The sequence below is a fragment of the Chionomys nivalis genome, chromosome 12 (assembly GCF_950005125.1).
Source record: "Chionomys nivalis chromosome 12, mChiNiv1.1, whole genome shotgun sequence".
Classification (NCBI taxonomy): Eukaryota; Metazoa; Chordata; class Mammalia; order Rodentia; family Cricetidae; genus Chionomys; species Chionomys nivalis.
The window spans coordinates 20,388,162-20,410,952 of NC_080097.1; the positions used below are offsets into that span (position 1 = coordinate 20,388,162).

A 22,791-nucleotide genomic window follows, 5' to 3' on the forward strand; every position below is an offset into this window, starting at 1 on the left:
GCCCAAGGGGAATTCTACTGTTCCTCAATGATTCTGATTCTCCCATGCTCTGTTCATCTCCCTAGCCAAGACTGAGGTAATGATACATACTACTGTGGGATCCCACGCTCACCCCATAGATGGGAGTATATAGGACTGCCCAGTCGGTAGCACCTTTCCAGCATTTACACTTCAGTATTAACTAGAGTGCTAATGCCAGAAATTAAGTCATTTCCTCACAGAAATAGATTTTTAGAGAGTCCATTTTATTTCCTTTCTACCTCTTTAGTAAGTTTTATATCTCTATACCTTTCACAGTTTTCACTTAAAAAATGTATAGTGCATTCAGTTTTAACATTTTTATCATGATCTAAGAATTGGTAATTCAGGATTATCATTACAAGTTTTAACAAGTAGTTCCGTGATCCTGTAGGACAAGAGAAAGCCATCAGCTGTCATAATTTTTTGTTAAACAAACCACTCAAAACAAATACAAAAATATTTATTGGTTAAAAAATAGCTTGTAATTAATAACTTGGAGCTTCTGTTCCTGTCACTAAGTTCCTTTGCAGACAGACTGTTTTTTTCACATTACGGAGGGAGCTGGGCATATGACATGAAGCAGTTACCCCAGTCACCACCACGTGAGATCATGTACGTAAAAACACAGGGGCTACTACTGAGTGTGGTCTGTGGTCTTGAGACTATGGGCTGCTGCACTGCGATGGGCCTGCAGCTTTCCTCCAGCACCTCTGCACTGTGTGCTCTTGCTGTGGAAAAGAAGAAAACACCTGCTTTTCAGTTTAGGGCCATCCAAAAGTACAACTGCTACCAACTGTTTTGAAATGGGGATGCAGATCTCCTGGCTTGAGAGGGCTAGTGAAGATAAGAGTTTTTGTTGGGGGGGGGGGTGTTTCCTCCCTCCCTCCCTCTCCTGCCCCCTTCCTCTTTTTGAACCCAGGATGTTGGGCATGCTAATCATTGCTAGTCATGCTAGCCAATCAATGTTAGTCTAAGCTTCAGCTTAGATTTTTGAGGGATAACTGAAATAAGATGGATTATCAGGAGCAACTTCATTGAAGTTACTAATATTAGAATGAGACTTGTTTTGATATTACATATACCAAAGGAAAATATGGTGCATTTCTTACTGAACTTGCAGAGAGGTTTATATAAATAGTATTAAATAAATAGGTATGAATAGTAAGATTGTCGTGTCTCGTTCCTAAGATTATGGATTTCAAATGTGAATGTGTAGTTGTAACCATAATATCAAGGTTCATGAAATGTTTATATCAGAAATATATTAGTATAAATATTTGACATACATAAAATATCTACATTTATTTTCCTTAGAACAATGAAAATCTTTAATGGCTATTGAATTTTAAGAAATCCTTCAGGAAAGAATAGGAGAAGATTAATACTGTCCAAATGCATAATATCCAACAGTGGTAATACTGAGACCATTATTTTATATGACTACACATACACAGAGTCTTTAAGTGCTTTTAACTTTTGATATGCAACCAGTTGTACTATTTTCCTCTCTAGTAGTAATTATTTTCAAATTTATGTTTGAACTGTTTGAAATATTTCAAAGACAAAAAACAATTTTAGAGGCAAAAGTCTCTGCCTTTCCTGTTTCCTTATGGATGTAACTGCTCGTTGCTTAGAGTAGAGCTGGTTCCCCCTCTAACTCATCCTCTCCCATTGGAGAGCGAGGAACTTTGGAGTGTCTGGTTTTAAAACATCTACTAATGACAAAACAAGATGAGCGCATAAGCATGGTAAAACTATACAAAATGGTGAAGAAGATAGGTTGAAAAAAGCCATTTATTAAATATTACAGCCTATATTATTATCAAACTGTTTTCTCCATACCTTTATATTACAACCTTGAGATTTTATTTCTACTTCAAAGGACTGTGTGACATTTTCTTTGCAGCAGCTTTCTGTCCCAGCAATATCAGTGACATTGCTTCCACAAGTCTGCGTGGTGTAGCCACTGTCCATCTTGGAGGAATGAAAAATAAAACACTGACTCATAAAACTGCAAACTCATTCATTGTTCTAATTTACATGAAATATTGGAAGAAATGCAAAGGCTAACTGAGCATATAATTCACTACATGTGAACAATGTAACAGTGATCACAGTAAATGAATTTAATACATGATCCTAAAAGCTCTACACGAAATTGCTTTTCCCTGCAACACTTCATAGGATATATTTCACGGGAAGGAACTATAATTTCTTTAGCATCAGTAGACAAGTCACCAGGTGCTTTTCTGCTCTTTCCAAAGTGAAAATAAAGACTACAATTAGTTTTCCTTTCCAGCTTGCTTTCCTAGCTCATCTGTAAATGCCTTGCTTGTACAGTTTCTAAATACCATTGGAGTATTAAAAAATAAAGATAGCCTGCATAAGGCTCATACCCAGTTGTTCATAATGGCACACATATAAGAAAATGGTTACATTTTAAAACATACTGGCTTGCCCCAAAAGTGAAAAGGATTTACACATTTTTAAGTTGGTAGGTATTCTCTTATCATGGAGGATACCTTCCAAGACACTTCAGGTAACACCAAACCCTGCATCCTCTCTCTGTCCTACCTACACATACCTGTGATAAGATTTTACTTACAAATTAGATACAGTAAAAGTTCAATAAGAATAGAACAACTATAGCACATTTCTGGTTATGTAACACCATCTAACCTAGTTTGGCTTCAGATTCACAATTTTGCCTCAGATTCAAGAGTGCTGGGATTACAGGCATGTGCTACTATGCTTGATTTACAAATATGTTTATAAAAAGTTACAGAATATGATCTTAAAATATTTATTGTACTTTGCACTTTCAAGAATTTCTGGCTCCTCTTTGACATGCAAATCGCTAGAATCATGTTAGTGCTTTTAGTCAATATTAAGTTTTGGAAAAGCTCTTTGTAAATACAAGTGACATGTTAGCCTAGTGGTCAGCTTGCCAACTGAAATGGCTGCTGTGTGAATGATGGATAGAAGTGCGGGCAATATGGGGACATTAGTCAAAGGGTGTTTGACATCCCACTGAGGGTCAGTGTAAGATATGGTGCTCAAAATAGCATGAATTTTGAAGCAAACTTTATATTTTAAATTTAAACAATTTTGGACCACAGGTATCTACTGTACTGTAAAAAGCATTTACTGAATAAAAATGCTTGGTCATTTGTAGCACTCTAATGCCATTTTTATTTTGTCCTTTCAACATCTACTTTATAAGGTGAAGAAGTGAAGGTTCAGAAAGATTAACTCAGTGTTATACATTGAGATCAGAGGCTCAAGTTAAAGTTCTTTTCACTTTTACATTTCACAGGGTGGTGGTGAACACCTTTAATCCCAGCACTTGGGAGGCAGAGGCAGGTCTCTGTGAATTTGACACCAGCCTGGTCTACAAGAGCTAGTTCCAGGACAGGCTCCAAAGCTACAGAGAAACCCTGTCTCGGGGGTCAGGGTGCTTGAGGGCCATTTACTTGTAATATTGCTGAGCACCAAACAATACCCCCCAACATAAAGCACTGACCTAGCCCTTCACCTTTCCTTACAAATTAGGAGTAGGGAAGTCTGTGCTGCTTTGATCCCGTGACGGACATCTACAATAGTGTATAAAGTCATACTGTTTGTCACTCAGGTGAAATATCCAGAAAAATACCCCTAGTTTTTCATGTCTGTATACCCACTTACTGGTTCCTGGGAGTCACAAAGCAAAACCCTTGGAACAAGTACAATAAAATTGAACAGCACATCCCAAGGGAAATCCCTCGTTCTGTTACCATTCGATAGATATTTGATCAAGACTGTAAATATCAGATTGCTTACAAAGAGTCGTCTTTCTGATATCACTGCCGAGTGACTGGCTTATGACTCAGTTCCAATACATAACTGTATCAAGGCAGAAGTGGCCCGGTAGTGCAGAGAGCAAGGTGCACAGGGAGCCTGTCCTATATAGGGACTGCCCTCACTGTTTAGTCCTCTAGACCACTACCAAGATCAGAGCCTATGAGGTGCCGGCCACACAACACAAACCGTCTTGCCACTCCCTGCTAGTACTGAGGGCAACAGCAGCAGCTTTTTGAAGTGAAAAATGAAATGTTAAAAATACAAACAGTAATTCTCTCTTCATTAGTGTCAAGTGAATCCCAGAGATGGCTCAGCATTTAGGAACGCTGTCTGCTCTTCCAGCACCCACATGACAGTTCAGGCATCTGAAATTTCAGTACCACTGTGTACCAGGAAAGGATCCCACTAAGCAAGAAGGGGGAGAAGCCATGTTTGCAGAAGATTCACCATTAAAAGTTTCAGCTTTCTTACCAGCAATAACTGAAAAATAACTACTGAAGTAATGCCTTTCCGTTCCTAAGGGTAATTATAGCTAGCTCAAGCCATCGTCAGGCACGTAATTCTTTAAAAAAAAACACACTCTTCCTTAGAAAACCACCATGAAAAATGAGGAGTCCAAAAGAGAACAGAGAAAACAGGTGGGATAAGGGATTCACAGAAAGAGGACACAGTGCTGACTGTGTGAGGGCGGCTGTATACCATGGATAGAAGGCAATGACCACGTCAAAAGGCTAGGAGAAAGCACAGTGGCTCTGAATGCTTGAAAGAACCGTGTGGTAGAAAAACAGTGTATGGAAACTTAAACTAAAAATCTCTGCAAAAAGAAAGCATGAGGCAGCATAAAGGATACCACAGGCCTACATTTAGCTCAATATAAAGAGGAAATGTATGACAACCATGGAAAGGATGTGCAAGACCCATGCAGAAATTAGGTGACGAATTGGTGACTCCAGTTATAGGATATGACTTCCAACAGGTAATTCTAGATGTTTTAAGGTTAGTTCAACAAAAACATTTAATTCCTCTATAAATTCTTTGCGAATAGAGAAACAAAAATGAAGAGAGAAAGAAGTTACCAATACCTTTACAGCTAAACTTGACTACTATGTCAAATTAAAATTAGGGTACCAAATTAGGAAGCTAAAATATGTAAAAGAAATTGTAATATTTTTTTAAAAATAAAAATGAAGAGGCCAGGAGAGGTACTGGAGACATAAAAATCAGCAAATATGCATGAAGATGCCATGATGAGACCAATTACTTTGTATACTAACCTAAACAATTAAGAAAAAGTTTTAAAATGGGGTACAGAACTAAACAGAGAACTTGCAACAGAGGAATCTAAAATGGCTGAAATCTACTTAAGGAAATGTTCAACATCCTTTCCATCAGAGAAATACAAATCAAAACAGCCCTGAGATTCTATCCTGCACCTGTAAGAATGGCCAAGAAGAAAAGACTGGTGACAGCTTATGCTGGAGAGGATGTGGGGTAAAGGGAACACTCCTGCATTGCTGGTGGGAGTGCAAGCTGGTTCAGCTGCTTTGGAAATCAGTATGGTGATTTCTCAGAAAATTAGGAAACAACCTACTTCAGAACCCAGCAATAGCACTTTTGGGCCAAAGGATGCTCAATCCTACTACAAGGACATGTGCTCAACTATGTTCATAGCAGCATTGTTTGTCACAGTCAGAACCTGGAAACAACCTAGATGCCCCTCAACCAAACAATGGATAAAAAAGATAATGGCACATTTACACAATGGAGTACCACACAGCGGAATTAATGACATCTTGAAATTTGCAGGCAAATGGATGGCTCTAGAAAACACCATATTGAGTGAGATAACCCAGACCAAAAAGACATATATAATATGTACTCACTCATAAGTGGCTTTTAGACATAAAGTAAAGAAAAACCAGCCTACAATTCACAACCCCAGAGAACCTAGAGAACAAAGAGGACTCTAAGAGAGACATACATGGTTCTAATCTACATGGGAAGTAGAAAAAGACAAGCTCTCCTGCGTAAATTGGGAGTGTGGAGATCATGGAAGAGGATAGAAAGAGGGGAGAGGAAGAGAGAGGAATGGAGAAAAATATTTAGCTCAATAAAAACAATTTAAAAAAAGTTTTAAAATGAGTGAAAGGTTCCAGTTCCATTTTCAGTTATTTCGGCACCAGCATGTCCAGTGTCAATCAGAAAACACGCAGGCGAGGCGTTGAGAGCCTCTCAGCACACTGAGCCCACAGAGTCAGCTGCTCCTGAGTTGGCATCAACTCAGAGAACATGGACTTGGGATGCAAAGCTGCTGGAGTCCATACTGGCTCTGCTGTTTATTTCCTTTTTAAAGTTCAGGGAACCTACTTAGCCTCTGATGCACAGCTTTCTTAGGAAATGTAGGATTACACGAAAAAAAGGTTGTCTGTTTCAAGTATGTAAAAAGTTAGACATAAAAGTGCTCTAAGTTTTCTTTCTCCCCTAAAGGACATTAAGCCAAACCAAACCCATTCAAGTTTTAGCATACGAATCCTATGCTAGAAACTGCATTCATTCTTCCTGCAGCAGATCCCAGGACACAGTTGTGTCCTGAGATGATGTCTGAGCCTGGCTTCTTTTCTGCTCACAATTGACTATTCCCAGCAGACAGTGGTTAATAGGAATATGAATAATTAATACTCCTGGTTGCTTTTGGTAATTTTTTAATACTACGGTGTCCTAGTTGGTCTGAAACTGGCTTTGTAAAGCTGGCTGGACTTGAACTCACAACAATCTGTCTCTGCCTCCCAAGTGAGCCCCAAGAGCCTCCCATGTGCACATAACGGTGTGCGCCATCGTGCTCAACACTCCTGGTAACTTTTAAACTCTCCAATGCTATAGGGCTCACATTTAGCCTTTATCGTTCTAACTGTAAACACCTCACATTTAGCCTATTAGATTTCTCACCCTGTAACACCCAGGGTCAAAGACTAGCAAATACAAAAAGCCTTACCTGGATATTGCTAAAGACTCAAATACAAAAAGCCTTATCTGGATGTTGCTGAAGACTCAAATACAAAAAGCCTTACCTGGATATTGCTAAAGACTCAAATACAAAAAGCCTTACCTGGATGGTGCTGTTTTCACACGGCAGAACACTGCTTTCCGCGAGAGGCGACATGCACATATGAGAGCTTTCAATGTTGAAGGCAATTCCACTCACAAAACCTGTCATGGCTGAACTCCCATCACTCACTGGCTCCTTTACCCACGTGCTCTCATCTCCTGTGTCTGTAGGGTCGAACATGTCCACAGTGTCATTTTCCCTCTCACTCTCCACATCCTCCCGCGGTGCTAGATCTTTCTCAGAACTAGACTGGCTCCGTGTAAGAGACATGGCAGTGACTACCGACGGCTCGCCACACGCCAAAGGCTCACAGTTCAAGGGCGGGAGGGATACTGGTGCAATTGGGCCTGGTGGAGAGGCATCCGTGGAGGGAGCCTCATCTTCTTCGCTGTCACTGTTGTTCTCAAGAGTAAAAGGGACCCGAATCAGTGAGGATAAGTACTGAGTACCACCTCTCAGTCTCCGAGGAGACCAGCTTTTAATTGGTGAGCAGCCATCTATGTACGGACTCCTGATGCTTGGATTAATGATCCCGGTAGATCTTGCTCCGGATGAAGCTTCAGGAGAATGAAATATATACTTCCTTTGTTCTGAAGGAGTGGAGGAAAAAAAAATCACATCACAAAAACTCAGAAAGGGAAAAGTCATTTTTAAGTGGTAATTGTGTTCATGTCAGAAAAAAGAAAAAAGACAGTAACAGGTCTGTATATACTGAAGTGAAATTTTAGTGTTAAAAATAACAGAAAGCTAGTATGTGCCTCAACAGACTCAACCTCAAAGCTTGTTTCCATGGCTCTTTCCAAATTTTAATTAAAATATTTTATTTCTTGTGAATTATTTCTTCATAAGTACATTGCACTATATCAAAGTTGTTCATATCCAAAAAAGAAGCCTAACAAGTTGGCTTTTAGAAACTGTAACTTAACAACTATACTTGACAAATGTGTTGGACTTATGTAACACACTTGTAACAATACTAAAAGGCAAACAAAAACTAGAAAATAGTATTTTTAATAGTAAGGAGCCTAACAATATCCATGATAAAAATGCTTTAGTTTAACAGTGATAACAATAAAAAATTTAACCAACATAAGCTTTTATGAAGAAGTTAAAGTAGATTCAAACAAAATCCTTAAAACTATGGGGCAGGGAACACAACTCAGCGGCAGGGACCTATATTCAATCCCCAGTTTAGCAGAGGGAAAAGAGTCTTCAAAGTCCCTTTGGATGAATTTTTACTTCGGAAAATTAACCTAGGTAAGGGATTTCAGCCCCACGACCATAAAAAGCAAAACAAAAATAAGACAAATAGAATGATACATGTATGAAATGGTTCAGAAGTATGTTTTTGAGGTAACACTAAATAATCTGAATAACCTACAAAAGAAATAAATGCTTTGTAAATAAATAAAGAACCATGGATAAAAATGTACAAATTTGTTTATCTACATACCCATATCCCTATATACAAAAATAAAGTTTTTCATTTTCCAAAGTTTTACTACGAAATGACTTCCTAAAATATTAACTTTTCAAAACTTGGTAAATATTTTTTTCCAAGAGTACATACATTTCTGAACATACTTATTTTAACAACCTCAACCAAGTATATTTTATAGGGTTTGAATACCTATATGTCAAAATCTATTACTGTAAGTAAGAAGGTATATAAAAATCAACTTATCTCTAAACTGTGATCTCCTTGATAGAGTGCGGTAAATACTTATTAAAATAGATTAGAAAAGCTTTCTGAGAATTCTAAACGTTGAGGATAAATTATCTCTCCAACCTTTGTTGTAGTGCGAGGAATTGAATGCAGACATCACACAGCATAGACAAGTATTCTACACTGAACTATACCACCAATCTTTTTTTTTAACTATGGCAGTTTTATTTGATAAGGATTCAGTTTATGAATGGGGGTTCTGTGTGTTTGTGTGGAACCTGATATTCTATTACATTTTATATAATTGGTTTTTTTTGTTAAATTTTTTAGGGTCTAATTGTATAATTGCCCCTTCCCATTCCTTCTTACAAACACTCCAATGCAGTCCCCTCCACTGCTTCATTCAAACTCATGGTTTTTCTTTGTGTTACATTCCTGTGTGTTCCTAAACACGTAAGTGCCACCTGCTCAGCAGGATGTATTTCAGGGCTCACCACATTAGCATGTCTACTGGTGCTGTCCTGGGTCAGGTCATGTTTAGGCAGCCATGATGGTGAGACTTCATGGATGTAGCTTCTGACATTTCTAGGAGACACAATCTCACATCACAGCAAACTCCCCGTACCTCTGGCCACTTTTTTTTTGTTTTTTTTTGATGGGGTCTTTGTTTTATTGCTGTGAAGAAACACCATGACCACCACCACTCTTGTAGAAGAAAACATTCAACTGGGGCTTTCTTAGAGTTTTGGTGTTATCAGCACGGTGGCATGCATGGTGCTGAAGCGTTGGTCTACAACATCCTGACATTATGATTGGCAGGCCCAGGAAGAAAGAGAAACTGGGCCTGGCAAAGGCTTTGCAAACCTCCATCAAGATCACAACTCCTAACCCTTTTAATCCTTTCAAAGAACTCCACTTTCAGGTGATTAAGCATTCAAATATATGAGCCTATGGGGGCTATTTTGTTCAAACCACCACAGCCTTATGAGGTAGCTCAAGCTAGTTATGAATTTACGTATTCCCATAGTGCCCCTGAACTTATGATCTTCTGCCTCTGTCGCCCAAGTATTGGAATTTAAGCTACATAAGCTACACATTTGACTTTACACTGCTACTTCTATTTTTAAAAAAAGAAAGTATCTACAAATTAATACCAAAATATTCATTCCTAACTGCTAAAAGAGCCTTTTAACAATAAATGTACATAGTACAATTTTAACTGTATATATTATTCTGAGACGTACCTGAGAGTGGCGTCTTTCCTACTTCAAGTGCAATTGGTGAGAAAGTGGGTAAAGAAATAGTAGGTGGGCTAGCTATGCTCCCCAAACTGTATTTTCTTGTACTGTTCTCAATGGGGCTAGAAGAAAACTGTCCCTGTGATTTTAAAAAAGAACAACTTAAATTAGAAAATCAAAATCGTCATTAATTAGTAAATACATGCAATTTCTCTGTGTCACAGTTATCTTGCGCATTCTTTGTCTTTTTCACACATACTTACAAACCAGGAATTCCCAAGAACCCACCAATGAAAGGCGTCTTGGAACAAAGACAACTAAGACTGCTAGAAAAATCTTGAAATAAAATATCGAAGTATAATGAATTGGGTTCAAACAAATCATTCATTATATTTCATACCAAGTAGCTGTCTGTGAAAAATACCTATAAACTAATTTATTTGCGCCATCAATGCTAACTCAGTTACACTGCTAATTTTTGGGCAATTCAGTAAGTAAGCCAGACTGTGATTCCTTGAGACAAGGATCAATTTGCTCACCCTGTCTACCTTAAAAACAAAACTGAAGACTGACTAAAATCATACCTATGGACTGTGAAATGCTCACAAACTGGGTGATCTTCCTGGATGTGATCTGAGTATCTGCATCCAAGCAAATCTAAACACACTAACCAGCCACTTGCTAGCACACTTCTTATGGTACATGCCATCGACACAGGGCTCCTAGGCTACATGGAGACAAATCTATCGGATAAAATACCTCAAGAGATTCTCGAGCACTGCTAGGAGGACTTCTGGGAGAAGCTGAAGGTAAGGAGTCAGAGATGCTCCCATTCACATCCAAAAAGAGCTTTCTTCTGAGAGACGAGGAACTGAGGTTCCCAGGAGATTGGTCCGCAGCGTCATCAGCTCTAAAATAGTCTCCTGTGTTTAATAATAAAGAGAAAACTGATCACTGTAAGAAGGAACTACAGTTATAACACTGATTTTCAAAAAAGTTATGAAACATGTTTGAATTTTTTTTCAATACACATATGGGTAACGTTTAAAATGTTCTTTATTTTTGGAGAGTTTATTTGCTGTTACTGATGTTGTGAGTCAGGGTCTCACTATGGACGCAGACTGGACTTGCACTTGTGGTCATCTGCTGACTGCTACCACACCTTATCATTAGTAGTAGACCTGCACCAGTAAGGTGTTTATTTTTCATGCCCAAGTAAAGTTCACAGTGACAAAAACACTAACTTAGGCCACGTTCAAGAAACAGGAAAATGTAGGGCAGCTTCCTGTTTAAAAGACAGCACCGCTGCACGGCCATTTACAAACAGCCAACCAAACAAGAAGCTTTGTGTTCTTAAAGGGTCAAGTCACACAGTATTTACCCAATATGGCTTCTAGATTGAAATCCACAGGAAGAGACAGCAGAGTCTGGCAGGCAGCTGGGAATAAGCAAACAGATGTTAAGTACGCACACACCAGTGAAGGCAGGTGACATCAGTTCAGCATGTGCCTGCCAACCACCACCTCCCAGCATGCTCCAGGATACGCAGTCATTCTTCAGGGGCACTCTATTATATCCCATGCCAGCTTCCTGATTGGAGCGCACTAATGGTGGAAGCTAGCTGCCCGAGACTTGTACTGGAAGTGAACAGGGTACCCGCAGACACTAGGGGGTTCCTCAGATTAACAGAACTTTTGTGTTTTCTTTAAACCTTTCCCGAACCAGAGATCAATCCACAAATCACCCTTCAAACTGGAAAGCAGCACACAACTGCTCTTTCTAAAAGTCAGTTGTCTTGGCATACAGCTTATCCACAGAGCACACATGTCTGAATTGAAAAGGACCACACTACTGTATGAACTATGCTTGAATCGAAGTAGCTTGCTATGCACCACATCTTTCCAGACCCTGTTCATACCCACCATTGCACTTCTCAGAGGGAAGCGTCAGCTTCTGCCCAACAGGAGAGTCGCCGTTGCTACTAAGGCCTGTGAAACATTTTCAATAGAAAATCATATTTTTATACTTATGGCAGTGGGTACAGTATTTATCCCTAGTGCTTGTACCGGTTTTTTAGAGCCCATTCTCTTTGGAGGGAGACCTTGCTCAGCCTAGAAACAGTGGGGAGGGCATTGGACCTGCCTCAAAGGGATGTGCTAAATTTGGTTGATTTCCCCATGGGGCGCCTTCCATTCTCTAGAGAAGTGGATGGGGTGGGGTGGAAAGAAGGTGCAGGGAGCAAGGGGGGGATGGGAACTGGGAGTATGTAAAATGAGAAAAGATTGTTTTAAAAAATAAATTTAAATAAAAAAATGGAAAACCCAAGCATATTTCAACTAAGGTTTGCTCCTTCCTGGAGAGGGAGCTAACTGTGCCATGTGGAAGCTGAACTTGCAGCAGGCTCCTGACCAGCGCCAGCACATGGAGGCTTCGCTGTGCCACCCTGACGGCCCTGCTTTTGCGTGCAGAACACTCACATTTGCTTACAGACCCTGGGTTTTGTAAGCTGAGTACTCACATTTGCTGGGATGAAGCTCTACAGGCTGTTTCCCGTCATGCTCAGTCCAGGGAGAGGGGACAATGACATCTTTAGTGAAAAACTAGAAAAATTCAAATTGTACAATTAGGCGTAAATGCCCCACAAATGGGAAAGAGTGCCGTCATTATTTCCATATTATTTCATTATAACCATCATGTATGTCACATATACTAACTTACATTTATTTTAAAATGTTCATATTCAACATAACTGATCAAAGTAAAGTTAAAGGTGAAGAAATATATAGAGACCTCTTAATATTTTAAATCAACCATTTAAATTTGAAACTTATAAATAAAGCTAAGAGTATTATTCACATATATATTGCTTTTCACGTCTCTGCCAATTTGTCTTGGGATTGGCGACCAGTGTCAGTTGAGGAGGAAAGGAACACACGGAGATAAAGGTACACACAAGAGTAAACGGTGGGATGGGCTTAGCCCATACTGACTCTCAAGATCTGATTGGCAGTTTTCAGGAATTTGGATAACCTCTGTTAAAACTATAACTAAAAATAAAATTATATAAATTTACAATTAAATACATTATATTGAATCATTCAAAAAGTAGTCCTTATAAATTATTTTACATTTGTCAATACCTATGCTCTTGGGGTTAATTATACTCTGTGTATATATGAGGTGGAATCTGTCTCCCTGGGGTGTCTAACTACACGTTTCCCCTTCAGAGATATCGTAGTGTAGCTGGAAGTTGGAGTATTTACATTATGGGTAGCAGCAATCACAGAAACCATAGTAGGTCTACAAAGAGAGACAGCTGTTACACATGCACCTTCATCACTATCCCGTTCTACTCAAATGAACAAAACCCAACTGTATCTATCTATCCATCCATCATCTGTCTACCCATCTTCTGTCTGTCTGTCTGTCTGTCTGTGGCTATGTCTTTTGCTTCTAATGCAGTGGACCCATAAGCTTATGACGTGTCACACACGGCTAAACAGTAGCACTCAACATTAACTAGAACCCAAATTTGATGGCATTTAAAATACTAAGTAGAACACGGACATTTGAAAGTTTGGTAATAATCAGTATTGCAGAGAGGAAAAAAAAACCAAACAGCACCACGATAAACAAGGAGCATAAAAGGTTCTGCCTCTTGGGAAGGCAATGTGGCAAAATCCATTCAGACTGAAAATGCACAAAGCTCTGGCTTACCATCCACTAGAAGAACATAAAACATATAACAACTGCAACACTATGGTGTTTATGCATTCTGACTAAAATACAAACATCTGTACAGGTGATTATTAAAAAAAAAAAAAAACCTAAGAAAGATCAAGAAAAAATAATAAAAACAAGATACAAAACCAAATGAGGATAAACCTACGTGTCTAACATGTTTAAAAGATGCTACTGTGTATATAAAATTAGTCCCATCTGCACAGGAGAGGCTGCGGCAGTTCCTTTCAGACTGGCTGAGAATGACAGCTTTTGTGGTCTCTTTACATCTGATAGTCTGGCTTTGACATGTGTATATAAAATATATTTTGGATATAAATACTAATCCTGACCTTCACTCTGATTTTATTCCCTATGAATGCTGCTGAGTTTTCCTTGAAACAGCTTAAAGAATTCTAAACAGAGACGGTATTCTCCAAAATGTTGGAAAGTTAGAAAGGACCTGAGCTATTCAGCTGGGGAAGGATTAAGCGATAGTGTACCAGTGGAAATCAGAGCTGGAGATGAAGAGGGAAACAAGGTTTGTCAGGATTAGAACATCATATTTTCTAAATAAGGTTGTATGTAATCTTAAGTACAAGGGACAGACAATGCCTACGTTAGCAAAACCAAGGACGGGCCAGTCACCAGGTTCCAGAACAAACCAGTAATGTCAATCCTTTGGGGTACAGAAGAGCCAAGTATAGCTAAGGAAAAGTAACGTGTAGTGGAGACCAGAAAGAAAAGGGACAGCTCAGAAACTGTCATTACGACACAAAGCCTCTCTGGCTTTACTGTTTTTACTAAAAAATAAAGAAGAAAAGAGTGAACAAAATCCTTACCTTTGTACTTAGCAGTAAGTCATTTTATAAACTATATTCTAAATCTTAAAAATCCTTAAGTATTAACTGCAAAAGACAAGTCACTGTGAATGTGGAGGACAACAGTCAGCTTCCTTTACCTGAACTCCAACCTGAGTCAGAAGTTTGTGATAGTCAGTATTCTGAGAGCACAAGGAAAACAAGCTGTGCTGCGCGGAAAGGCAGAGGATGGACAGGAAACAATACTGTTGTAATCTAACAAATTTGTTTGTAACCTAACAAAAAAAGCTTGCCTGAAGATCAGAGTGCCGAGTTAAGTCTCTAGTAGTTAGCCATGTAGGTCAGGCAGTGGTGGCACACACCTATTATCTTAGCACTCTGGAGACAGGCAGACTAAATCTGTCTAAAAGAGAAACAGAGCTCACCCTTGTGCTAGGATCCCACGCCTTTGATCCCAGCTCTAGGAAGGTGGAGTCAGGAGTGATGTGGCTGGGCAAGAGAGGAATATAAGGTGGGAGGAGACAGGAGCTCAGATGTAGTCTGAGGATTCGTACAGCGGGATGCAGTCTGAGGTTTTGTAGAGAACAGCAGTCTGAGGGTTCGTAGAAAGATTCAGTCTGAGAATTGGTAGAGACAGGACTGCCCCTTCAGTCTGAGCAGTGGTGAAGGTAGGAACTCTCTAGTGACTGGCTGCTTTGCTTCTCTGATCTCTCAGCATTCATCCCCTAGTATCTGACTCTGGGTTTTTATTAGTAAGAACAATTAGAATTCGTGCTACACAAAACCATATTAGTCTAGGCAGGGAAGAACCAAACCAGTGAGTTTGAGAGCAAGGGAGCAACTGAGACAGGTGAAAACGATGGGTCTTGTAAAGGCTCAGGATGGTGGGTAAATAGAAGGGAGGGGCGCCCAGAGGACCAGAAGGGGCGCTAAGAGTGCTAAGGACGGGAGGGAGCTGTGAGAGGGGAGAAGTTCAGCAGTCTTCCTAAAGGGGAGGGCACACATGCAAAACGCACTGTTGGTTGGCTTAATGACTGTAACAGTGTTAAGTTACCTCTTCGATGGCTTTTTGTCTTTTGTCTTCCACATCTTTATCTGTTCTATACAGAGATAAAGGAGAAAAATAACTAGGCCATTACTTCAGCTTATGGAACATCAAAAATAATAACCTCTCAAAGAAATAATTTCTCTCCATTGAAAGCTGACAAATGTTAGGTTCATTTCCAAGAAAACTGGCATCTTATACCAACTAGTTAATGGCAGGATTCTGAGAGTCACCATTCACCATTGGCATCTCTTTCCTCTCACCTGAAGTTAAATGGAACAAAACTTGCTTTTCCAAGGCTTGTGTTGATATATCAAGGTACCACCAACAATATAACTTAAATAGTATTTTAAGCAATAGAAATAAAGTATTTCATCTGATAAAAAACTAACAAATGTCCAAATTCTTTTTTCAATTATAGCAATATCATTAGTTATTTTAGGATAACTTTTATTTTGAAAGGAAATTAACAACCTACTGTTCTCAATAGAGAAGTAAAAATATTAATTCTGAAATATAGTAATGATATAAAATTTTGTCCAAATAAATGATTTTTTTTCTATACAAAACAGAATTACAACACAAATCTCTTTGTTATAAAATTGAATACAAAATGTCGGGTCCCAGGCACAAGGCAACAGTTGCCAAGGACATGGCAATTAGCCTTGTCAGACCACTTTTTTTACTTTGTTCCAAGAAAGAGTTATTGCAATCCATCCAAAAATTGGTAAATAAATTTAAAAACACAATTTCAAATTATTTTCCTCAGTCACTAAAAAAAGGGAAGCTTGTATGCATTTCAGAAATTTAATTTAAATGAATTTTAAATAAGGGAATTATGAGAAAATAAACTATAATGTTCACCCCCAAGTCCTGACTTGGATGATAGGCATTTTGAGTCTAACACCTCAGTCATCTTCACTAACATGGCCATAGCATAACCATATCAGAATGACTGTGCATACATTAATTTTAGTTCACAGTGAGTTCCAATCTAGCCTCATCCCATTCCAAACCCTCCTGCTAGTTCATCAGAGGAGCTTGAGCCTGAAATCTGCAGCCGATTGCTGGAATCGAAAACCCTAAGGTGACAGTGACAGATAGGGCAGAGTACCCTGGCCAGCACACTGCTGCACACCAAGGGTGCACACGAAGGGCGAGAGCTCTGAATACTGATGCGTTTGTCATTTATTCTAATACCCCTCTGTGTGCTCCAGGTAACAAAGAAGGAAGGCTGAGATGGCTCTGGTTAGTTGAGCAGTATCAGAGGCCAGTGCTTTTCCTAACAATGAATCAACATACTCTGCTGAGAGTGGTTTCACTTTCTCTGGTAGAAGTCTTATAGAATTACATCAGTAGGGTAACAGTAGAATATATTCCCACTTTTTCCTTATATAAAAAAAAATCTATCTACTAAAATGCACCAAAATTCTTTCTAAACCCAGATAACACACACCTTATTTTTCTGAATTATTTTGCACTGTAGTCTAATTATCCAGTTAGCTCTTAGGGGCAAGAATAATATACAGGGCCTCATAGAGCCTGGGATGTATTTTTTGACTGATGGTGTCATTATGTTCATTATATTGAAGAAACAGGCAAAAGTTAGGATATATACTTTGTGTGTGTGTGGGGGGAGTTACTCATGAGCTCATTTGATTTTTTTTTTTTTTTTTTTTTTTTTGGTTTTTCGAGACAGGGTTTCTCTGTGGTTTTGGAGCCTGTCCTGGAACTAGTCATTTGATTTTTTTAATCTTCATTACAGAATTAAAATTAAAATCCAGTATGCTCTGTCTTCAGCCTATCCCCTTCCATCTATTTAGGAATTCAGGTGGGAACTAATTATGAGTAAATTGTCATTAGAATACCAAAGAGAGAGTAAGGGAGTAGCAATATTTGCATGAAGATCTCAACGTGTGTGTTTCTGTGCATGAGTCCTAAAGTCAAAGGGGAAAAGATTCCACTTCTTTGGACTAACAATACAGCCATCTTATGACAGAAAATTAAGCACTGTATAAGCCATGTATTTGATTTTCATGTATTAAACATCAGACTATAAGCCTTGCTCAGCCATCACCAGAGAAGTTTCCTTCTGAAGTAGAAAAAATATAGAGCCCACAGCCAGACTTTATGTAGAGAATGAGAGACCCTGGAGCACTCAGACCTAAATGGCATGTCTCCATCAAATCCCTCCTCTTAGGGCTCCTGCAGGAGAGGAGACAGTAAGTGTGTAAGGCACCGAGGAAACAAGGAAGGCCCTCTAAATCAATATGAGCAAGGCTGTATGGACCACAGAGACTGAAGCAGCGTGCACAAGGCCTGCATGGATCTGCACCAGGTCCTTTGAGTTTATATTATGCCTTCCCGTTCAGCATTTTAAGGTATTTGATGTGGGATGTCCTCCAGTATATGTGTTGCTTTAATTGGTTGAGGAAGCTGTTCTGACCAATGGTTTAGCAGAGTAAAGCTAGGTGGAAGTCCAAACACAGATACAGAGAGAGAGAGAGAGAGAGAGAGAGCGAGAGAGAGAGAGAGAGAGAGAGAGAGGGCAGAGCTGAGGAGATACCATGTAGTCGACAAGAAGCAAGATGTGAGGTAACAAGTCATGAGCTTCATGGTAAAATATAACCTATAGAAATGGGTTAATTTATAGTTAGTGGTAGTCAGTAAGAAGCCTAAGACACTGGGTAGACAATTGGAACTGATAATAAGACTCAAAATGGTTATTTCATAAGTGGCTTCAGGAACAGGTGGGCAGAGAAAAATTGGCCATGGGGGGATCAGCGGGACAGAGAAGACTTCCAGCCACAGCTAGTGTCCAATGTGGGGCAGGAATTCATGAAAAAGCTACTTGCCTGTGACTTTATAGCCACCAGCACAGGCTGGAGCTACACACAGGGTTCCTGCCCAGCCTGGCTAGACTTTCTTTCCTTTTTTTCCCCAAGCCTCTGCAGGACTTTGGGATTTTCCTATTGTAGTGACTCTGAACAGTCTCCAGCGGCCACTCAAACTCCAGAAACACCTGGACTTACCCACCCTAGACTGGCTGGCTCTATCTTTAGGCTCTTACCCTTCCTCTTCCCCTCCCCCACACACATGCTTTTCCTGCACAATCTCCTGTGTGTTTTTCAGTCTACTCTCTCTCTCTCTGTATCTTTGTTTGGACTTCCAGCCCAGCTCTATTCTGTTAGCCATTGGCAGAAACAGCTTTATTCATCAACCAATAAAAACTACATATATACTGAAGGACCTCCCACAGCAGGGATTCCTGAGTGTGTAAAAGAATGGGCCTCTGATTCTTGTGCCTTTTCTTTGCTCTTTTCCTTCTGCTTTTTTTGTCTAACACCCATGTGCTAGGTTTTGCTTCACCTTATTATGCTTTATTATCATCCGTTAGAAGCCTGTTTTCTAATGAGAATGGAAAAGGAGTGGGATCCAGAGGGGACACAGGGTAGGGAGGAACTGGGAGGAGCAGAAGGAGGGGAAAACATAGTCAGGATAGATTATGTGAGGGGGAAAAAAAATCTATTTGTAATTTAAAAAAATACAAAAAAATAACTGGACTATAAAACAAAGGTTTTTTAAAATATTGGTAATACTGCCTAGCAATCTGTTAATTAAAATCCAGTTCTGGCCTACTAGCTGAGTGTGTGCTGTCACTATTGAGGATCACTGGACAGCACAGACAAACCAGTGTTTACAGACTACGCAAGGGATGAGCAGACTGTGCGGGTGACAGGAAGGGTCAAATGAGACAGTGTGCAGGCCCACAAGATGGCTCTGTTGGGGGAAAGCGCTTGTCATGGCATACCTCACTACCTGAAATCGACCTCTGGTCACCAAGGTGGAACAAGAGACCACTCCCACAAGCTGCCCCCTGATCTCCACACCCACACCATGATGTGCTGTGTGCCAGCATGGACACGGCTTGATCCCTTGATGAACTGTGTTAAAGCTCAGTGATGCCTATAAGGCTCTCTGTGGCCAATAAATATTATGGCACTAGGTGAGCCTTAACTTGTTATGGAATTCTAGACTGTCCCAGATAGGCAGCCATGGTTAGTGTTCTCGGGACACTAACCAAATACATCAGAAACCATAACTATAGAGAAACGTACAATGTTAAAGTGCTTTTCCATCTAACCAAAAGCCAGGGAGACTGAAATGTTAAAAGTAGTGGCGGTGGAGGGGTTGGGGGGAAGTGTATGTGTGCAGGCACATGTGTGTGCGTGCGCGTGCTAGTTAAAAAAAAGGGTTCTTACATAGATTGGAATTTTAAGTCAAGGTATATTTCTAGACAAAATACTTTAAACTCGCTTAGAAAGGAAAAATATCCACATTAAATCTCTTCTTTCTTGACATACTTACACATATAATCAGCTTTTAGAAGTTCTTATTTCTCTTTAATTAACCGTCTGTTATTATACTTAAGCACAAGAAAGGAAAACTTACCGAGAATGACTTAAGTAGGAGGCCTGACGATGAATCTCCTCTGGGTCTATTTCTACAGGATTCATTATAGCCAGCTGATCAATAGACCACCTAAATTTTCCTGGTGTCTAACGAAAGAAAGTAAACATCTATATGAAATCAAATTAAAATAGTTCATCAAAATGCTACCCAATATTACCTTCAAAAAATGTAGATAGCTATAATGTAAAACCAAAATAACAAAAAACAAAACATGAAATTGCATTGAAACTATTGCACCTTACCATTGTGTGTGTGTCCACAACCATGCTTGTGTGGGTACAAGTGTGTGTGCGACTGCACATGTACACATGCACAAGGAGGCTACAGGCCAATCTGAGGCATCATCCCTCTTGTTACCCGTGACAGGGTCCGTCGCTGACCTTGGTATATTTATCTAGGCTGGTTCAGCAGTAGGTCAAGGACCTGCCTGTATCTACTGCCCCTACAGCAGAACTGCAAACATCCATCAACAGTGGCTTTTGTACATAGGCTCTAGGGATCCAGCGCACGCCCTTGTGCTTGCACGGCTCATGGCAAGCATGGTACCAGTTGAGCTATCTTCTCTGCCTCAGTTATTTAGTAAAAGATGCAAAATTATTATCACGAATCAATTGTTACTGGGAGGCCAAATTAGAGATATGATACCATAGAAACTGTATACGGCTCCTGCACACCTTCTCACAATCCACGCTGGTATAAAACGTGCAGAAACAGTCACATGGTGTCTATTAGGGTTACTACTGCCATGATGAAACACTTTGACCAAAAACAAGCTGGGGAGGAAAGCATTTACTCGGTTGACCCTTCCACATCACTATTCACTACTGAAGGAAGTCAGGACAGGAACTGAAACAGGGCAGAAACCGGGAGGCGGGCTGCTGCTTACCAGTTTGCTCAGTCTGCTGAACGCAGAACCACCAGCCCAGGGATGGAACCGCCCACAATGGACTGGGCCCTCCCACATCAAGTGCTAATTTAAAAAATGTCCAACAGGTATGACTGGTGTCTAGTCCTATGGAGGCATTTCCTCAACCGAGACTACCCCCTTTCAATCGGGTCTCTCTGAGACTCCAGCTTGTGTCAAGCTGACACAGAAGTAACCACCACACCTACTTTTGCAGTTTTTCTAGGGAAGTCTGGTTAATGAATCAAAAGAAGGTTGTCAGTAAGAAGTAACAGTAAAATCAGCTAAAGTGACGAGGCCTTCTCTAATAACCTAAAGAGCACAGGTCACTTTGTACCAGCCTTCTGATAAATATTAATCATAGCATGTATTTCACTATTTTGAAATTGCCCATTTTGTTGATTTTATTCCAATAGCACAGGAGCCAGCTCCTGTTTCTGACAACCTGCAAGCTTTAACAGGGCTTGGAGTTTTTAAATGGCTGGGGAAAAGGAAACAGAAGTCTCAATATTTCGTGGCAGAAAAGTAACATGAAATTCAAATTTCGGTGCCCATAATTCCATATGAGAACATGGCCATATGTGTCTCCGCACTGTCCCTGGTTGCTTTTGATCTGAGGGACATGAGTAGTGCAGCTGGGACCAGGTGACTTGCAAAGCCTGTCTGGTTCCTGACTAAAAGTGAGTCGCTTCTGTGTTGGTGTGGGAGAGTTTGTACCAAGAGACCCTAACTTGTCCACTGTATCTGATGCCTGAGAGCATTCATATCGTGCTTTCTGAAAGAACCATGAGAAAATTAGGTGGCATAGCTTCTTCTGTAAGATACTTGATTTAAAATCATTCGCAATTACTTCCATTTAAAACCTCTTGTAAACATTAGCCAGGAAAAACTTACTGGTAGTTTTGTGGCTTTAAAGACGGAAGGACTTGCAAGGGTTTGTTTATGGAGGTCAGAATAATCACTAGGACTTTCAAAGGGATTTAAAACAGGGATCCTTCCTGGAGTTTCCGGTGTTATTTGCATTTTTAACTCGCTGACATCTCCCATAGCCCAGGAAACAAACTGAAAAAGAAAACAGAAGTATACATATTAAAGCATAAAGTATACATATATACATATATATACATATACACATATATATAAAGCATAAAGTATACATATTAAAGTATCACAGGTTTTAATCCTTACAAAATATACCTAACATTTCACAAAGAGTTCACTCCATACCTAATCATTTTGGAGATAGAGTTTACCAGAGAGCATTCTGTACGTTTCCTCAAATGACCTGAAACCCTTGGGACTCACTTGGGAAGCTGGAGTGGTAAGGCATTGGTGCTAACATTTTTCAGAGGCAGGAACACAAACAAGCAGGGCAATTAACTACACTCCGGTCAACTCTCAGATCTGGCCCAGTGAGAGGCAAGTAAATTACACTAAGCACAAGGACCTTTCCAACCGAACGAATTCTATTCGCCGTTTTCTTTATTCATGATCTCAAGATTAAAGAGCACGAACATCTCCGGACACCCCGGCAATTCTAGACAGAACTGCAATTATTCCTCCTGGCACTTTAGTCCTCACTAGAGCAGGGTGATTGACAGGGTCCAGGTGGGGCTTTAACTAGTTTCCCCGAAGACCTCCACTCCTCCAGCACACAAATCCACAATGCATTCCTTCCCAAGAGGGTTACAGCCAGGGGAAAAAAGAAAGAAAGAAAAAAAAGAATTTACTTCTGGCAGATCAAAGTTGAGCCGGCTGCCTCGGGAAAGATCAGAGACGTCACTTCCAGCGACCATTCAGTTTCCAGGTGCCCCTGTCCCTGCTCCCTTCTTCACCTCTAGGCGAGCGCGCAGGCACGGCCGGAGCCAGGAACCCAGAGGTGTCCAGCTCCAGACAGGGGTTCAGGCTTGAACCTCCACGGAGGACGTGCCTACACCCGCGGGAGGACGAGGAAGTT

At 40.1% G+C, this 22,791-nt stretch overlaps 1 protein-coding gene across 1 annotated transcript; it reads right to left on the bottom strand.

The window, feature by feature from the left end:
- Window positions 1-70: 70 nt before the first annotated feature.
- Bora (BORA aurora kinase A activator) lies at window positions 71-22,783 on the bottom strand. The gene is made up of 12 exons (XM_057785926.1): window positions 22,565-22,783; window positions 21,729-21,896; window positions 19,910-20,016; window positions 15,467-15,512; window positions 12,390-12,471; window positions 11,794-11,859; window positions 11,253-11,309; window positions 10,631-10,794; window positions 9,878-10,010; window positions 6,968-7,557; window positions 1,864-1,995; window positions 71-749 (listed from the first exon to the last, which is right to left on the bottom strand). Exons 1-12 carry the CDS (start codon window positions 22,628-22,630, stop codon window positions 684-686), a joined length of 1,677 nt encoding a protein of 558 aa, XP_057641909.1. The 5' UTR covers window positions 22,631-22,783; the 3' UTR covers window positions 71-683.
- Window positions 22,784-22,791: the final 8 nt, after the last annotated feature.